This window comes from Microtus oregoni, unplaced genomic scaffold, assembly GCF_018167655.1.
Source record: "Microtus oregoni isolate MIOR12 unplaced genomic scaffold, Mior012 000028F_ref0000031, whole genome shotgun sequence".
NCBI classification, from domain to species: Eukaryota; Metazoa; Chordata; class Mammalia; order Rodentia; family Cricetidae; genus Microtus; species Microtus oregoni.
Window position 1 is genome coordinate 9,337,873 of NW_024543087.1, and position 18,934 is coordinate 9,356,806.

General features: G+C 45.8%; 1 protein-coding gene across 2 annotated transcripts in view; it reads right to left on the minus strand.

Annotated features, from left to right (window-relative positions):
• Positions 1-18,934, minus strand: part of Osbpl10 (oxysterol binding protein like 10) — a 236,862-nt gene that overhangs the window by 46,799 nt on the left and 171,129 nt on the right. For both annotated transcript variants that reach the window (XM_041677227.1, XM_041677226.1), the window contains 2 exons: positions 13,054-13,264; positions 7,249-7,403 (listed from right to left, as the gene is read on the minus strand). In XM_041677227.1, coding sequence (XP_041533161.1) covers positions 7,249-7,403; positions 13,054-13,264 — 366 coding nt within the window. The remainder of the gene's footprint in view (positions 1-7,248; positions 7,404-13,053; positions 13,265-18,934) is intronic.

Below are 18,934 nucleotides of genomic sequence, written 5' to 3' on the forward strand. Positions count from 1 at the left end.
TTTCGCCAGCCCCAGATAGGTCACTATAAAACCCAGTGACACAATTTACAACACAGCACAAGTTAAGACAGAGGAACCTAGGTTTTCTTCGTCATAACTATAACAGGCTTATTGTTTCACAGACATGACAGAGCTATACTTTCTTACCATATAAACTTCCATACCCTTAACTTTCTAAAATCTATTAAAAATGAAATATTGAGTGCATTGAATGTGCTTCACAGAACATTAAGATGTTCTGAACACACCATTAAGGGATATCTGATCTTCTCAAGGAAGTATTCTAGGGGGACAATAAACATCTAAAGTAAACCCTTCACAGTACCGTCAGTGTTTGCATCAAACCGTACTCATTAAGGCATAAGATAAAACTGAATTAAGTAAGAAAATTTTTTATTTGCTACATAAATTTTGGTAAGGATTTTCTTCTAAAACAGATTCTAAGAGGAAATTAAATTTTACACTTCCCCCTTGGTATTCAAGGGCAACAGAAAACAAGACATAAAAATACTTTATGCTAATCAAGATGTGTGATTTTAAATACATTTGGAAAACTAATAGAATCTTTTTATAATTGCTTTGTAACATTTCCGTGATATATGGAGGTTGCCAAGGATAAGTTTTCTGAGATATAAGTAACTCAATATGTAATTACGGAAATAAAGACAAAACGCTTGAAAACGGCATTCATTAAAAATCCTTTGATGAGATAGATGTGGTGGCATGTCCCTTTAATCCGAGGATTCAGGAGTTGAGGAAGGAGGTTTTCTTTGAGTTTGAGGTCGGCCTGGTCTACACAGTGAAGTTCAAGGAAGCCAGGACGACACAGAGAAAGCCTGTGTCAACAACAACAAAAACTCTCTGCCCATGAGTGGTGGTGCACACCTTTAATCCCAGCACTTGAGAAGCAGAAGCAAAATGATCTTTGTGAGTTTGATACCAGCCTGGTCTACATAGAGCCATGCCATCCTGGGCTATACAGTAAGACCGTACTTTAAAAAAAATCCTTTTATTAGATTATTGCTATAATATTTATGTTTCCAAGAATACTTTTATTCTTCTAATTATAAACACTTAGAAGCTTTATGTAATTCTTGTGTGTATGTGTTGTGTATGTCTCTATGTGTGTGCTTGTTTGTGCATGTGAGTACATTTGCCTTCAGAGGCCAGAAAGGACATGAGATCCCCTGGAACTGGGATTACAAGTGGTTGGGAGTCACCAAGTGGGTTCTGTGGATGGAACACAGGTCTCTGCAAAAGCTGTCAGTGCTCATAACCAACCCTGACATAAGATTTGATCACTAAAGTTATTATACATATAAAATCATGAATGGGTTTGTCAACGATATTTACATTCCATTATTGTGACATTTCCTCCTCGTGATGGAATAACAGAAGATGCCAGCCCTGGGCAGCAGGGTGAAGCAGCTGGCGCAGCTTTGGTATGAGTGTATGTAGGGGAAAGGTCAATGTCATCGGATCATACCAAGAAAAGAGAGAGCGGAAATTCTGCAGCAAAAGGGTCAATTTAAAAAAAAGATTTCCATCAGATTTTCAGAGAACTTTATGAAATGCTTTCTGCTTGGAAAAGATAAAATATAAATTCAAAAGATTAAAACTTAAAAATCCTAGTCCAGTGTGCAAAGATAGCTTTGTGTAGTTTTTGACCTTTGCTCCAGAAATATATATATATTTCATCCATGTTGAGATAGGCTGCTTCTGCTACTGGAGAATAAAGTCACTACTCAACATTAGTTCATTGCTGATAGATAACATACATCTTACTATAAAATGTCATTTCTTAATATCTAATTTTATATATAATGAAATTATTAAGGTTAAACAAGTACTGTTAACAAAAAGACAGTATTAAATTTAGAATGCTTTCATTGGATTCAAGACTTGTTTATTTTTAGTGTGAGTGTGGTCTGTGTGGTGTATATGGACCTGTTGTGTGGTATATGAGTCTGCGTGTGGCATGTGATCCCGTGTGTATATGGGCCTGTGTATGGTGTGTATGGATCTGTGTATGGTGTATGGGCCTGTGTGTGGTGTATGGGTCTATGTGTGGTGTGTATGAGTCTGTATGTGGTGTGTATGGGCCTCTGTGTGGTATATGAGTATGTGTGTGGTATGTGTAGGTCTGTGTGTGATGTATGGGCCTGTGTGTGGTGTACCAGTCTGTGTGTGGTATGTGTAGGTCTGTGTGTGGTGTATGGGCCTGTGTGTGGTGTGGCAGTCTATGTTATGTGTGTATGGGCCTATGTGTGGTGTACCGGGCTGTATGTGGTATGTACAGGGTCTGTGTGTGGTATATGAGCCTATGTGTGGAAGGTGTCAGGTATCCTCATAGCTCTCTACCTTATTCCTTTGAGGCACGGTCTAGTCTGAACCTGTAGTTTGTTTGTTTGTTTGTTTGTTTGTTTGTTTGTTTTCAGCTGGACTGGCAGCCAACAAGCTCCAGATACTTACTCCCTGATCTCCGCTCACCCCGGCACTGGGGTTAAAGGTGTGCTTGCCACAAAAATGCTGTGATTCGAACTCGGGTCCTCATTGTTTTTCAGCGAGTGCCCTTAACCATCAAGCTATACCCCCATTTTTAATTATTTATCAGTCTTTTGGGCATGTGTTAGTGTGGGCACATGTGCTAACACCAGAAACTTCCATGGATCCCCTTTTTTACCTTCTACCATAGGTTCTGAGACTCAGGTCACCAGATTTTTACAGCAAGTGCTTGTATCACCTCACCAGCCCTGAGCTCAATTTTTAATGTGCCTAAAGTATAGGTTAAAATATTCTTATAATATTAATATATATAATGCTACCTACCCACCTGTCATGGATATTATCTAACTGCTATGTAATGAGTCCGACAGAAGCGACATCGTGGAAATGTCACTGAGAAATTGGTTCATTTTTTACGATGTTCAGATCTGTTTATAAACCAGATAATTCTACGCATTACAAAAGTCTCCATGCTGCCAAATGGACTTAGACAAAAAGCTAGAGACAAAAGCCCTAAGGTTTTCATGCCTCATATAGCGTGCTTTTCACTGATGTACAATGACAAAATGAGAGCTGTAATTTGTCTGGATTTATAGATACAGATTTATATAAACCATTAGCCATTCAATTGGCAGAAGGCTATGAGATCACATGTTGCTCAGATAGGAAGTATCAAAGAGCTTAATAATGGTTATTTAAAATATGGTGTCGGGATATTTAAACTCCAAAGGCCTGGTTTTGTTTGAACTTTCTGTTCTTTCTTCAAAACCTCAATTTTAAAAAAGTAAGAACAAATGATTCAAATAACTGCCCTGGCAGGGACGACAACAGTCTAGAGACACAGGTGCCCTTCCTTATGGCTAGCAGATTACCTAGATAATGGGTCCCAAGGAACTGTAATTTCTCCCAATAGTCTTATACTGCGGGAGGGGCTAGCTGAAGCCTGGTGCCAGCCAGAGGAGAGACCTGCCATGAACAAGAGATTTCACACTTCTGACAATACTCAGTAAGGCCACCCATTGGGACAGACTAGAGAAGCCACCCGTCAGGACATTTGAGAAGCCACCCGTCAGGACAGACCAGAGTCGAGACAATGAAGGAGCCCCTCAGCCATGCTCTGTTAGTAACCCGGATAAAACCTAGTTCACTAAGTTGCCTGGATGGATTCACTTCCTCGACCTGTCTGTGCCCTGCCCAGGGTACGCAGATGTCTCCTTAACCCCACCCGGAAAAAGCCAAGCAACAGACAGGAAGGCATCTGCCTGCCCGTCCTAAGACAAGCTGCCCCTAGACAAAGGAGGCAGAATAAAATATTTTCGGAACTAAACGTGTTCTAGCCTCACTCGTTACCCTGTGAGAGAACACTGTATCCTCACATTCAGTTAGGTCTGGCCCCAGCAGAGCGGCGAGTTAACGTCACTGGATTCCACCCCGGAGCCCACCGCACTCTCTCACAGAGTGTGGATTAAACACATGCCGCACTTTGAGCTTTGGTTCTGCTGGGAATTAAGCAAACTAAATTTGAAAATGCATGTGTGGGCCATAAAAAATACTCAGAGGGCAAGGGTCCTTGCCACAAAGCCTGATGACCTGAGTTCTAATCCCCGGACCCACAGTGGTAGGAGAGAACTAACTACGGCAAACTGTCTTCTGACTTCCATACATGGCATGCATCCCCAGTTCCCCAAACACAAACTAAATAAATAAATGTAAAAAAAGAAAATGCATGTCTTTTCCGTACGTAGGTGGTTTGATGGCAAGCCAGAATCCAGTGGAGGAGATGGGACGCACTTCCGTATTCTGACTATGACTATGGAAGACAGGATGAATGACGGAAGCAATGAACAGGAGAAAATACCTTCCTTGAGGTGACACACAACAACTATAATTCTCAACAGAGCTCTTGAGGGGGGGTGTGTATTCCTACGTGTACACACAAGTGGACAGCAGGGACTGGGGTTGGGTGTCTTCCTCTGCCGCTTTCCACCTTATCTTTTTGAGATAGTCTTTCACAGGACCTGGGGCACATCAACGCTAGTCACTAGTCAGGATGGCCAGCAAGCCCCAGGGATCTTTATGTCCCTACCTCCTCAGCACTGGAAAGACAGACATACACCACTATGTCCAGCTATTACATGAGTGCTGGGGACCCGAACTCAGGTCCTCATGCTTGAGTGACAAGAACTTTGCCAACTGAACCGACTCCCCAGCCCTTGAATTAGTTCTTCAATAGGGACCACGACAGGGAACTACATTCTCTACGTTAATACAGGTGAGGAACCAGAGGGAACCAAAGGAATGTCTGGCCTTGAGAAATCCCCCTCCGTCCCTCCTGAAGTTGGTTTCTCCCGATTGTAGAGGAGGCGGCAATGGCCACATTTTGCTTTATCTGACAGGAGAGCTATTGGGTGAATTTTGCTAGCTGCTTCAACTATTAAAGAAAAAGAGAGAGAGGGAGAGACAAAGGATGATGTTCCAAGAAGAAAACTATCACCTAGGCAGTGGCCATTTGGATTTTGAGAATTGTCTGCCAGGGCTGTCACTGGGGAACAATGAGAGAATCTCTACCAGAGGACTTGAATTCGCCTGCCTCTGAAAACCATCACGACATCAGCCCCCTGGACATCTCGGTCCACCTTGAGGAATCACTGGGCTTTACCTCACATTCCTCTCGCCACAGAATGGATGCAGCGCTGACAGCCAGAAATCAATAGCCCATTCCCATGCTAATGGCCAAAGGGTTTCTTTTTCAGATTTTTTAAAATCTAAACTTGGAAGTGAGTGATTTTTTTCTTTCTCTTTTTCTTTTTTGCTGGGGCAGGAGAGATGGCTCAAAAGTGCCTGCTGCTCCCACAGAGGACAAGAGTTTGCCTCCCAGCACCCACGTCATGTGGCTCACAACTACCTATAACTCTTGCTCCAGAGAATCTGAAACCCTCTTCCGGCCTCCTCAGGCACACACACGTATGGGAGCACACTCACACACATACACAACCATTTTTTTAATCTTTAAGAGAAATGCTTATTTCATGTGGAGGTCGGAGTACAACTTGCAAGAGTTGGCTCTCTCCTTCCACCTTGTGGGTCCTGGGACGAACTCACACCATCAGGTTTGGTGGCGGATACCAACTCACCAGCCCCCAGGAGCACAAACATTGAATACTTTCTTCTGCCAGTGCTGCTGATGGGTAGCTAAAGCGGTCTACAACTTTGAGTAAAAACAACAGAACAGTCTCAACCTTTAAGAGGCAGAGGACACAGCTATCTGGCAAAGGGAGAAGAAACGTTATAGGGGACTCCCAAGAATGGATAACCCAGGCTTCCCTAGCATATTTATTCCTTACATGGGTTTCAGGGATTGAACTCAAGTTGCTAGTGAGACACAGGCGGTAACCTGATCCACTGAGCCATACTGACAGCCCTGTATTTTTTTTAGCTTGTTAATTAACATGCTTGTTGTTTCTTTGAGACGAGGTCTCATGTCGCCCAGGCTGGCCTGGAACTTGCTTTGTAGCCAAAGTTGACCTATCTCCGGCTCCCAAGTATCGGGACTACACAGGTACACACCAGCACGGCCAGCTCATTTCAGTTTTTAAAAAACCTCTGTAGTTATCCTCAAACTCAAATGTCAACTGACCCAGTCTACTGAAGGGGACAGCAGGGCTCCCAGCAGTCACCAACTTTGGAGGCAGCTCCCTCTGCTGCAGGTCTGTCTCAGCCTGCACCCTGCAGAGCCACCAGCCAAAGTTCACCTCCCTGCTCAATGCAAGCCCTGCTCAGGCCCCTTGAAGAAGTGGCTGAGGTATTTGTTAGCAGATGGTTCTTGCCTCTGTCAGAGTTACGCCACCAGATCACGGCCAAAGGATATCAGATGGAGACGCTCGCTCAGAGAGGAACATGAGTTACGTTGTTCATCAAAGCTATCCAAATGCATGCATAGTGTGAGGCTACACAGATTTCGGGCTAAAATTAATTTGTTGGAGATTAAGAACAATTTCTAACAAATGTTGAAAATTGGCCTTAGCCTGACTCAAGATATCATCTTGAGAATGTGTATATCAAATTATAGATCATTGTCATCCCTGACAGAAAATAAAATTGGCAAGAGGAACCGCAGTTAGCTCCCTTTCGGCGGCCACTTGGAGGCGGAGTTAGGGGAACAGGGCTGTGACAGGCAGGCAGACTGGTAGAGTCCTTGCAACCAGCTGGGACCCGGCAGGTGGCCGATATCTGCAGGGGTTCTTGTCCTGTGACAGAGCAGGGCAATGCCCCTGTGCGGCCTGAACTTGCTGCACACAACACGTGTGAGGACATCGCACCCCTGGGCTGTCAGAGGCATGCAGGAGTCAAGCTTGTGAGGTGGGAGCTTGGGCAGGAACCACATGAAGAAGCCATACTTCAGGGGAGCGGCATGTCTTGCAACTGCTCCCGTCATGCGTCATGCCAATAGGCACGTTTAGATACTTTGAGGGTCTGCTAGAATTTCTCCCATTTGAAGTTAAAACAGGTTCATTTCAATCCAAATTGGAGGCTCCTCATTGGTAGAAAGGCAATTGGCTCCCAGCAGCTGCCAGACACAAGGTCAAAGGAGCGGGGATTCCAGTCAGGCAAGGGGCTGATTTTGTCTTTCTGGGAAATTCTTGCATTTGATAACTTGTCTCCTCTTAAAGCAGTGAGCGAGTTCCAAACACGCTTGCTCACTTTTTGAACAAGTACGAACGCAAGCAACGGGAAGACGCTTACCTCTGGTTCCGGCTGGGAGCCGTGCTCCTCTTCCGAAGAGTTTGGTAGAATTGCCCATGTTATGTTAGCACTGGCCGAGGGCAAAGAGCCAAGGGTCCCATTTTTCAGTTGGTCTGTGGAATGTGATGTGGGCCCATGCCATCCCAGGATGGTTTCTGAAATAAAGAGCAAGAATGATGCCCGCTGCTCCCCAGATCAAAACACTCAGAGCCTGTGAAATATCTGTGAGGAGACCCATGGGACATGGGCTTTGTGCCACGCATGGTGGGGTGTACCTGGCTGTGCATGGAAGACATATTTTCCTACAGCATCAGGACCAGTGTCATCACAGACTAGGAAGATCATGTGTACTCAAGCACATGGGGGCCAGAGGTTTTCATCAAATGTCTTCCCCAGTCACTCTCCATCTTAATTTCTTTTTTTGATCTACCTGTCCCCACCTTCCCAGAGCTGGTCATACAGGTGTAATACAGGTGCACACTGCTGCGCCCAGCTCTTTACGCGACCCTTGAGCGCAAACCCAAGTCCTTGAGCCTGTGTGACAAGAGCCTTCCCAGAGTCGTTTCCCCAGCCGCCAGCAATTCCTTCTACCAACATAGGCAAATGCTGTTTTCAAACCTTCAAAAACAGTTTATAATATTTACGTTAAAGACCGGGTCATATTATCAGCCTCTCAAAATGTGGTCTGTTGTTTAGTAGTTGCAGCTCAGGAAAGATGTTGACAGTGTGGCCAGGTACAGGAATGTTAAGAAGACCCATCACCGAGAGCCAATATGCCTGCTCCATTCTAGCAAGAATAATTTTTAGAAATAGCAGCCTGCTAAACCAAAAACATTTTCCCAATCTTCTTTCAAAGCCTAGGAGGGGAGAAGAGATTCTCTCCTCCAATATGATTTTTATAGCATTATTGTTATCATGTATCTTTGCAAGCTTATTAATGGGGACAGGAGTAATGACAGGTAGATTTCTTTACCCCATAGCAATCTAGCAAGGTGAATAAATAGGTCGCTCTCGGCTCACTTTCAGCCTGGAGATTCAGTTCCCCACCTAGGAGCAGGGATAAACGAGAAAAGAATGACAGCCCGGGGAGTGGGGCTCACTAAGTCCTATGGGTCTCAGGTGTCCCATCCTCAAGGCAATCCTGTCTGTCGGCGCTCTTCCTGAACTTGCTCGGAGGGAAAACAGTCTAGAAACGGCTTAAACCTTTAACATTCGGAGAGAATCTGACTGGAGGACATAAAATAGGATGGACAACAGCAAAAGTGGGGTACCTGCCCCCCACCCCATCCCACCCCCGTGTGTGTGTGTGTGTGTGTGTGTGTGTGTGTGTGTTCTCTTTTCAATGCCATACTCAATACTTTACTTCTGAATACATACATATATAGTAGACTACATAACCCTGCTGCTTAAGCCCCAACTGAAGTAAAATGTAAACCTCTTAGCCTTCTCAGCCCAGATCTGGCAGGCTCCATCCCTCTCCCTGTGGGCTCCAGCCTGTCTACAGTGAGCCAAGTTATTATCATCTTAGAGCATGGCACAGGCCATCCCTACTTTCCAGAGGCTGCCCCTCTAGACCTCCTCCGGGGTGGTAGGTGGGTGAGTGGGGCGGGGGTGAGGGTGGGGCTAGCTAATCATCACCTGCTCAGAAGCCTCCGGGAGGTCCCTGGTCCAAGGGCATCCCAAAGGCATCCCAAGGCACACTGTGGCTTCCTGCTTTCTTCACATAACCCACAGCTGTCTGAGCTCAGCCAGGGCACACACTGGACTCTGTTTCCTCTTTCCTTCCTATAACACCAGCAGCTCCTTGGAGGCAGAGGCAACAGTGGCCCTCCTTGATCTTCTGACTTTCATGGACACCAATTCATGAATGTGATCCACAGATATACATGCAGGCAAAACACTCATGCACACAAAATCTTTTTAAAAAATGAATAGATTCATGCATGAATGAATAAATAAATATTGAAAAACGTAGAGGAAGTCGGTTAGTCTTGTGGTTTAGTCTCACCTAGTCCGCCGTGTGTCTGGTGTCCCATCCCCCTCCCCTGCCCCCACACCAATGTTGAATCCGAAATCCTGTCTGCTGAGGATTCAATGTTTGTATCCCTGCCCCATTCATATTGTGATGTCTTAACCTCTGACCCAACAAGATCTGAAGACAGAATTTTCTAGAAGCAATTTAACACTAAATGAGACCATCAGCTAGAGCCTTCATTCAACAGGATCCGCATCCTTAAGAAAAGGCCAGAGCTGGCACTGCACACACATGGCAAGTGAGAGCATGTGACATGTGACGTGGGGAGGGAACGGTCACCAGTGGGCGAGGGGAAGACCCTTCAGATGGAGTCCAGCCTCCGGCACCACCATAAACACGCATCTGTTGGTTCAGTCTTGGCAATCGCAGCCCGAGCTGACTGAGTCTTGGCTGTGTAAAAATTTGATATTCTGTTCATTGTGCGTTGGTTTTGCATTGATTTCAGTTTGAAATAGTCCACTAAAGCATCTCTTGCCACCATTTCTGAGATGTTTTTATATTAAGGTATGTAGTATGTATACACATCTGTAACTCTGAATGGGTGTGCACATGCACACACTCGTGAGTGCTTCTCAATGTCCATGTGGACATGAAGGTCAGAGACCATTTTCATGGTTTGGTTCTCTCTTTCCACCCTGTGGGTCCCAGGGACCAAACTCAAGCCATCTGACTTGGCAGCAAATACCTTTACCAATGAGCCGCCTCACAGGCCTGATTCCTGAGATTTGGGGCACTTAAATTCTATGCTCAGGGCTGTCGTCTCACTGATTTTATCTGGGCTCTGAATTGATGATTAATAATTTTTCTAAACATAATTATATAGCTCACATCAAAGGCAAAATGATTGAGAGAATTAACCATTAACGTGTAGAAAAATATAAAGACAGTGACTACAGAAAAATGAGCTTGCAGGCAAGCATGAAGTCCTAGGTTCAATACCAGCATATATACACAGCAACAGCCCACACGCGGCAGCACCAAAAATACGGTCAGTCGGCTGGGGAGGCGGGGAGTTTAAGTGCACCCGGTCTTCACCACTAACGATTCAAAACGTGGTGTGTAACAAGAACAAAAACATGTGGCCACCCCCTTTGTGGCTTTTCTCCCAAAACTCAAAGGTAGCATAAGAGAAATAGAGTTTTTGTAGCCAGAAAGCAACGTGGAGGAAAAGGCACCCGTAAGTGCCAGAGCAAGAGGCATTCTTAGGCTAACGGAGAAAGACAGCAGCTGCCTTCTCTTTCCTTCCACCTTTGCTGAGCCTCTATGCAGCCCAGGCTCGCTTCGCATTCACTCCTCCACCTGTCTCGCCTGTGGTCCCAGCGGTGTGTGCCACTGTGCCCACTCCACACAGTTTTAAAGACAGGAGTTTGGCTGAAATGTCTCAATCAGTCCTGTCTCCCGGGAGCCTGAAGACACTGAGGATCACCCGGCCTCTGCCCAGAGACTGTGGCAGGTGATGGCTCCCGGAAGCCTCAGCTGCTGATTTGGGGTGACCTCATCTTTCAGGTTCAGTAAACCTTCCAGGGTTCCAGAGTGAGGCTGTGACTGCCAAAGCTGAGAAAGCGTGAGACACACCTGCCGAAGAAAGCCATGTGTTCCTAACTTGCACACGTGCCAAGGAGACACGAAAGCGGTGTGCCCACGTGCGTGCAGAGGCCAAAGGAAACCTGGGGTGTCTGTCCTCAGGTGCTGCCATCTTGTACCTTTGAGACAGTGTTCCTCTAGTTTGGCCTGGACCTTGCTGACTGAACTAGCCTGGTTGGCGAGCCCCAGGAGTCCCTGTTTCTACCTCCCCAATCCACTGCTGGGATCACAAATGCATGGCACCAAGGCAAACTATTTCTGTTTTGGTTTAACATGAGGTCTAAGGATTGAACTTGGGTCCTCACGCTTACATGGCAAACGCTGTATTGACAGGGCTATGTCCCAGTCCTTGACTGACAACTTTCTTTGCAGAGAAAATGCCACTCAAGAACTTTGTTTTGACTGATTAAGAAGCTCACCCATCTGAAAGACTACAAGGAGAGACTGTAGCTTTTCCTAACTACTCACTGACTGACGGCATGCTCGCATTTCTGTCTTGGAAAACTGTAAAATAAGAGTGACTGGCATTGGGCAGCTTTACCAGAAGAGGGGAAAGACAGAAAAGGAAGGCGCTGAGCGGTGGAGAAGGAAAGCGAAGCAGATGGCCAGGAAAGCCCAGAATAGTCGTGTGATCCTCACATTTAAACGTTTTCAGCATGACACGCTTACCAACAGCACTTTCCAGGAATCTTGGGAGATGAGAATATTCTGGAACGAGATCGAGGGAAAGTGGACTAACTGCTTTCTGCTCTAGTTCTCCCATGGCCTGTCTGGCCTCTGTCCTCATTCAGGTCCACTAGGACCCTGCTGTCACCATCCTGACCAAGCTGGCTCCAGCAACCCCTCTTCCCAGGCCTGCTTTGTGCCCAGCAGGCTGGGACAGTCCAGCTCTGACACGGAACCACAATGCGTGGTTACAGCCTCTGCTTAGAGCGGGATCTCCTTCCCTGAACAATAACCCCAGCAGTAAGCAACCAACAAGAAACAGACAACAAAGTCCTCTGAACCCCAAATCAAGCTTCAATTTTCCTCCACTCTGGAACCCAAATACAGAACCAGCTCTGAGTCCATCTCTGTCCACTTTTCCCATAGAGCTAGGCTGGGAAGGACAGACCCTCAGCTCCTTCTAGTCAGGCACATGTCCCCAGCAAACTACTGACACAGAACAGACAGGAATGGGGAGCTGCATATTCAAGCCTTGACTAAAAAGCCAAATCACCTCATTATTTTTCCCTACAAACATTTCTGAAAACATTAAAGATGCCCCAGAGACGGGTCTGGAGTAAGGCTGCATAGAAGGGAAGCAGGTGCATTTGAAAATATGCTTGGAGCCAGGCAATGGCGGTGCACACCTTTAAACCCAGCACTCGGGAGGCAGAGGCAGGCAGATCTCTGTGAGTTCGAAGTCAGTCGAACAAGGGCTAGTTCCAGGAAAGGCTCCAAAGCTAAAGCTACAGAGAAACCCTGTCTCAAAAAACAAAAAAATAAATAAATAAATAAAAAATAAAAAAGAAAGGAAGAAAGAAAAAGATAAAGAAAGAAAAATATGATGTGCTTGGGACAAAAGATGGACCAGAGTGTATTTGCATCTGTAGACAAAGTGGCCTCAGCCAACCAGTGTCCCAGGAGACACAAGGAAATGTTACAGAAGATGAACTACTATGGCATCACAGGGGCAGGGATGCTGCTTCTATTCCCAGCACTTGGAAGGCAGAGGCATGAAGATCTGAAGTTCAAGGTCAAACTTGTCTACATAGCAAATCCAACACCAGGCTGTGTTACATTTGTTTATGTTGTGGAACATTTGTTTAATGATGCAAAGATGTGTTGCATTCTTTTATGCTATATTTGTTTAAGGACGGGCATTCATAAGTAATAATAAGTCTCTGTGTATATTAATTTGGGAGCTCGTTGGTAGGCTCCCAAAGAGTCAAAGAGTAAAGAGCAGGGCATGGTGATCCATACCCATAATTGCAGCCCTAAGAATGCTGAGGCAGGAGGATCACCATAAGATCAAGGCCAACCTAGGCTACAGAGTTAAGTCAAAGCCAGCCTGGACTATACAGTGAGATCCTGTCTCAGAAAATTAAGAAGGGCTGGACGGATATAATAGGATATACACATGTACAAACAGGTCAATACACATCTAACCAGGCAAGCTCAGGGGCTGGGAAGGGAGCACTCACCGGAGGGCCCTGGCTTGTGGCTGGGTGGGCCCACCTGGCGCACACTCTGCTGGAGCAGGGTGAGGCACTCCCCAAGGCAGCTGAGGGTGGCAGCGGAGGTAGCCTTCAGGAGAAGCAGGTCCTGGTCCAAGGCAGTGAGGGGGCCGGAGCCTGGAAGGGACTCGATGGCATGCACGAGGTTCTTCTGCTGACCTTCCACCTGGTTCATCATCTAGAAAACAAGGACAACAGAGATAAGGAGGTTTCCTTTTGAGAGACTCCAAGCCCACAGAGAGCTTTGGAGTTGGGACAGAGACAGTAGGCTCTATGCACAGGGCACTCTGTGCACGCTTAGCCATTGCTGTGGTGGTCAGGCCCGGGTGTCTGCGTGGGGGTCCATCTATTCACACCCTAAAACACTGACAGAAGAGAATATCAAAATGACATCAGAGCTAAAAGGAATAGCAGAACCATTAGGTACTACTTTACAGATACCAGGAAATAAGTCAAGAGTAAATACATTAAAAAGCAAAAAGCCCTGGGCTTCGGAGATAGCTTAGTTGGCAGAATCCTTGCCTGGCATACACAAAGTTCTGGGTTCATTCCCAAGCACCACTTAAACCAGGCAAGATGTGGTATACCAGTACTCCCAACATTAGAGGGTAGAGGCAGGAGGATCAGAAGTAAAAGGTCATGAGTTCAAAGGCAGCCTAAGCTATGCGACACCCTTAAAGAAAAAGCAGAAGGCTTCACACCCTTCCTCAACATTGTTTCTATGGAGGGCTCTCCCTCAGAGCAGGGGTTGTTTCTTGCTTCCCCTCCAGCTCCCGTCTGTCACGTCTAAGCACCCCCATCCCAAAGTAGAGTGAAATGGGGAGCTGATGTGTGTTGTATGGAATAGCGGGCTGCGTCACGCCACCCGGCTCCTGCACCGGCTAGCATTACTTGAAATAATTACACGGAAACTGTATTCTTTTAAGTACTGCCTGGCCTATTAGTTCCAGCCTCTTATTGGCTAGCTCTTACGTATTGATCTAACCCATTTCTAATAATCTCTGTAACACCACAAGGTGGCTTACCAGGAAAGATCTTAACCTGCATCTGTCTGGAGTGGGAGAATCATGGCGACTGCCTGACTTGGCTTCTTTCTCCCAGCATTCTGTTCTGTTTACTCTGCCTACCTAATTTTCTGTCCTATCAAGGCCAAGCAGTTTCTTTATTAATTAACCAATGAAAAGCAACAGATAGACAAATGACCTTAACCAATAGACAGATGACCCTTCTCCATCAGATGTGGGTAAAGACATGGTCAAACCACCACCAAGCCAGCTCATTCTGATGACTACAGACAACACGGCTTTCTGTCACATCAGGGAGAAGAGAACAACCAGGAATGGGAGAGCCATTCCTACACCCTGGCTCACACCACAACAAAACCAAGAAACCCTCCTGTGGTCTGCCCTCAGCTAGCAAGCTCATCACAAGGCGAAGCATAGTCTGCCTGGGACTTTGAATGTCACACCGAGAGAAAGCACTCCAGAGAGAGCTGGCAAAGTACTCAATGGTTATCTTGTGTCATTCGGGCCCCCAGTGTTTTACAGCTTGTCACATTAAATCAGATGATGTACATAAAGCGCCAAGCACCACATCTAGCAGATAATTAGTCATTCCGAGAAGGAGATGAGAAAGCAACAACCCAAGGTCATGGGGCTGCTGACACTGAGTGGGGGCCATGGCCTGCGCCTCAGACACCACTCCATTGCTTTTGGGTTTTCCTACAAAACCTGTTCCTAACTCCTAGAGACATTTCCGGCTCCTCTGACCTTGTCAATATCAGAGGACTCTCGCCACCAGATGATGAACCCAGCTGGAAAACAACAGCAATGGTACACGTGACGCTGGACTTGGACCCACCGCTCTCAGGAGTTCTGTCCCACAGGCTCGTGAATTTAAATACCTGGTCCCCAACTGGTAGTGCTGTTTTGAGATGTTGGGAAACCTTCAGGAGGTGTGGCCAAGTTGGATGAAGTAGATCATTAAGGCGTGGGTCTCAGGGCATATAGCCCACCCTGCTTCTGGTTCTCTTAGATGTGAACAAATGGCTGTTGCCATTCCCACTGCCACACAGCATCCCCCGCCTTCCCTGCCATCATGGACTTCCTCACACCGTAAGTTAAAATAACCCTCTCTTCCCTGAAGTTGCTGCTTGTCAGACAGTTTATCACAAAGAGAAGAAAAACAGTGAGTATGCCTGTGGGCTATTCCTTTCCACTATGTGAATATGTGTCACTTGTGATTGGTTTAACAAAGAAGCTGGCTGGCCAATAGCTGGACAGGTAGAGGTTAGATGGGACTGGCAGATGAAAAGCGAGCATGAGGAAGAAGAGGAGTCATCTTGGGAGTTTTGAGAAGATGCAGAGGAAGCAGGAGATGAACTTGCAATATTAATAAAAGGTACTGAGTCAGATGGCAGAGCATAGATAAGAAGTATGGGTTAGTTTAAGATGTAAGTATTAGTTCGTAACAAGCCTGAGCTATTGGCTGAGCATTTATAATTAATAATAAGTGTCTACGTGATTATTGGGAGCTGACTGGTGGGACAGAAAAGTCTGCCTACATATGCCTGTCTGGGCTCCCCCATCCTTCCCTCCCTGCTGTTTGCTTAGAAAACAAATGATATTATCTATCATTTAATGTAGTCATGTACTTTAACAAAAACTAATGAAAAGCTCATCTGGACTGGGGAGATGTTCAGTCAAGTGCTTATTGAGCAAGCTTAAGATACTGGGTTTGATTCCTCAGAATCCACATCAAAAAGCATGTCCCCTATAACCATGGTGCTGGAGAGGTGGGGACAGGAGGATCCCCAGGGACTCACTGGCCAGCCAGCCCCGCCTGACTGGCAAATCTCAGGTTCAGTGAGAGACCCTGCCTCAGAAAGCAAGGTAGAGAAAGATTAAGGAAGAGACCCAGTGTTGACCCCAGCCTCGACACGTGCTGGGGCACATTCACACATACACTCACACTAATGCATACACAGTGCTCTCTTTCTCCCCCTGCAACTATTTCAATTTTACAAAATGATTTTTTAAAAATCACCAAGTTCATAAACACACTGCAGGGACACAAGCTGGAGCTCCTCACTGTCCTGTGCACACCTACAGTCCGCTTGTGTAACTCGGTCTTTATGGATCACAGAGGTCGAATCAGCCTGTGCTTTTTCAGCAGCATGTGAGACATTGCAGGGCCCGGAGAGTGCCTTTCTCTTTCCGGCTCCTCCACAAAGTTTCTCGAATCACCTAATTTAATCCAGGACTGAGGCTGCAGCTCTGGGGGGGGAGGGTGGATGGCAGAGATGGTGCAGCACTTGCCTAGCATACACTAGGCCCTGGGTTTGATCCCAGGTCCTTTGTAGACTGAGCATGTGGTAACTCTCCGGAGGTGGAGGCAGGAGCTGAAGGTCAACCTCGGCTACACTGAAAATTCAAAGCCAGATAAGGAAACCTCAGGCCATCTTAAAAAAAATAAAAGAAAAGAAAGAAAGAAAAAGAAAGGCATCTCCAGCTGAATTCCTCGTACTCCCCCCCCCCCCCCACCAAGCATTCATCTCCCTCCAACATCACTAGTACTTGTTTTCTCTGCTCAAGGATGCTGAAGTGTGAGCAGGGACCACCATCTCTACTGTGCTCTGATGAATTCCAGATGCAGAGAGAACAACCGAATCACAATGTCCAAATTCTCTCAATGAAATACAAGGGAGTTCATTTGGAACCCAAAGTTCAGAGAAGCATCAATGAGTATCATAGGGCTTTAGCCTAGGTCTGTCGTTCCGCCAATGAACAATATCTCTTTGTTGGTTTCAGCTTCCCAAGAGAGCTGACCACCAGCTACATTTAATTTTCAATCAGATAAAATATCTAAGTGTTCGATGCAGCCAACTGTACACACATCTGCTAACAGAGAAAGCTGGATTTTGTGTGAGTTGTAGGACTCAGCACTTTCTCAAAATTCTCACCATAAAACTAGTTCCAGAGAAATGATGTGTCAAAAAAGGAGAATATACTGATGAAGCCTATAATCCATTATATATTTTACTATCATGAATGCAGCTATAAAGAGTAACAGGAGAGGTAAGCAAGACAGAGCAGCTAACTAATACAGAATGTTCTTGGTTTTAATCAACAAAGAGACCCATATTCCAAATTATATTGTACAGGATAAATACTTGCTATTTCGCAAGCATAAGCTATTATGTAAATCTTAGGTCATAAAAATACAAAATAGGTTTATGGGATGTCCTATTCTACTGCCACAGAAGCACAGGCCCAGAGATGGAGCACACATCAGCTCTCTGAAAGCACTCAATGGTGTCTACCGAGAGCTACTACCAGAGGCAGCCCTTTGGCAGAGGCACTTGGAAATGGTGTTGAAGAGGGTGTGGTTACAATGACGGAGATACATTAGGACAAAGTGGGAGAAGGATGGGGTGGCCTGCAGCCCTACACCTAGTTATGTTCAATGTCAACAGTGCCCCCTGGAGTAACTCTCTGCCTGAATACCAATAGTAAAGCATCTATTGGCTTTCATCACCTTTCCTAGCAAACTGAGCACTGAAGATAGTGAGGAAAGCTCCAATTCCAGATAGTGTGGCGCTCTCTTCTGGCATCCATGGGTACTGCAAACACGTAGTGCAAGACATACATGCAGGAAAAATATACATATATGCATATATACACATATACATGTATGCATACACACATACATATACATGCACACATACACATACAGATACAGATACATATACATATACAAACCAGGGGCAGCAAATTGGCTTAGTGGGTAAAGGCTCTTACCACTAAGTCTGACCAGGATCTACATGGTAGAAAAATAGAACTGATTTCCATAATTTATCCTCTGATTTCCACATATGTGTCGTGTCACACAGCATGCGCTCGTGTGTGTGTGTGTGTGTGTGTGTGTGTGCGCGCACACACACACACAATTTTTTAAAAGAACATAGTGAAAATTTCTATTCATTCTGGCATTTGGCTTCTTAATCAAGGGCATCACCTATCTCTAACACATGTGCAAAAACACAATCCTAAATTAAACGTCAAAGGTACAAATATAGGTCAGGCTGTGTTTCCCAGATAACTTACTTCGCAGGACACGGGAACCCCTGGCCTGTTTCCATAGGCACTTGAGAGGCAGTGCATACTGCAGAATTGAATCATGGGGGTCAGTGCTAAGAGAGCTAGCAACTACACTGAAACTCAGACACAGAAACCAGGAATGCCTCATGGTAGCCCAAACCCACAAGTTCAAGCCGTCCTTGGAAGAGCTGAAGAAAGCCTTGGAGTGGGGAAAGCAGCCAAGGGTCTCCCCTCTCCTTGCTTTGGCATCTCTCAACTGCAAGCCTTGATGCTGGTTTTTGAGGTATCTGGAATCCGGTGCTGAAGGTTATTACCAGCCAAGTCAGTCGTTCATTTCTTCTTTAACACGAGATCGTCACAAGTGCCTTGTGACTACAGAATCCTAGTTCTGGATTAGGAGCCACGGCGAGGCTGCTTGCATTGGCTGGCAGCGCCTACACCGGCTGCCTGGGGCCGTCCGTAACTCAATCCTGCTTGTAAGCAGAGGGGCCAACCGACCCCACAGACAAAGTGACTTTTGTTGGGCATCTGTCCCTAGTTCTCTGAGGCACTGTTAAGTCTCACTTTGGATCCAAGTGACTAACTGAGGTATCTTTGAGCATTCTTTGGAGGCAGGAATTCAAAACTACATAATTCCATCCTTCATGGTTTAAAAAGAATTTCATTCTCTGTGTGTGTGTTGCTGTTTCTTTATCCACTCTTCTGCTGTTGGACATTGGTTATATCCTGATCTTTATCCAGTCCTACTC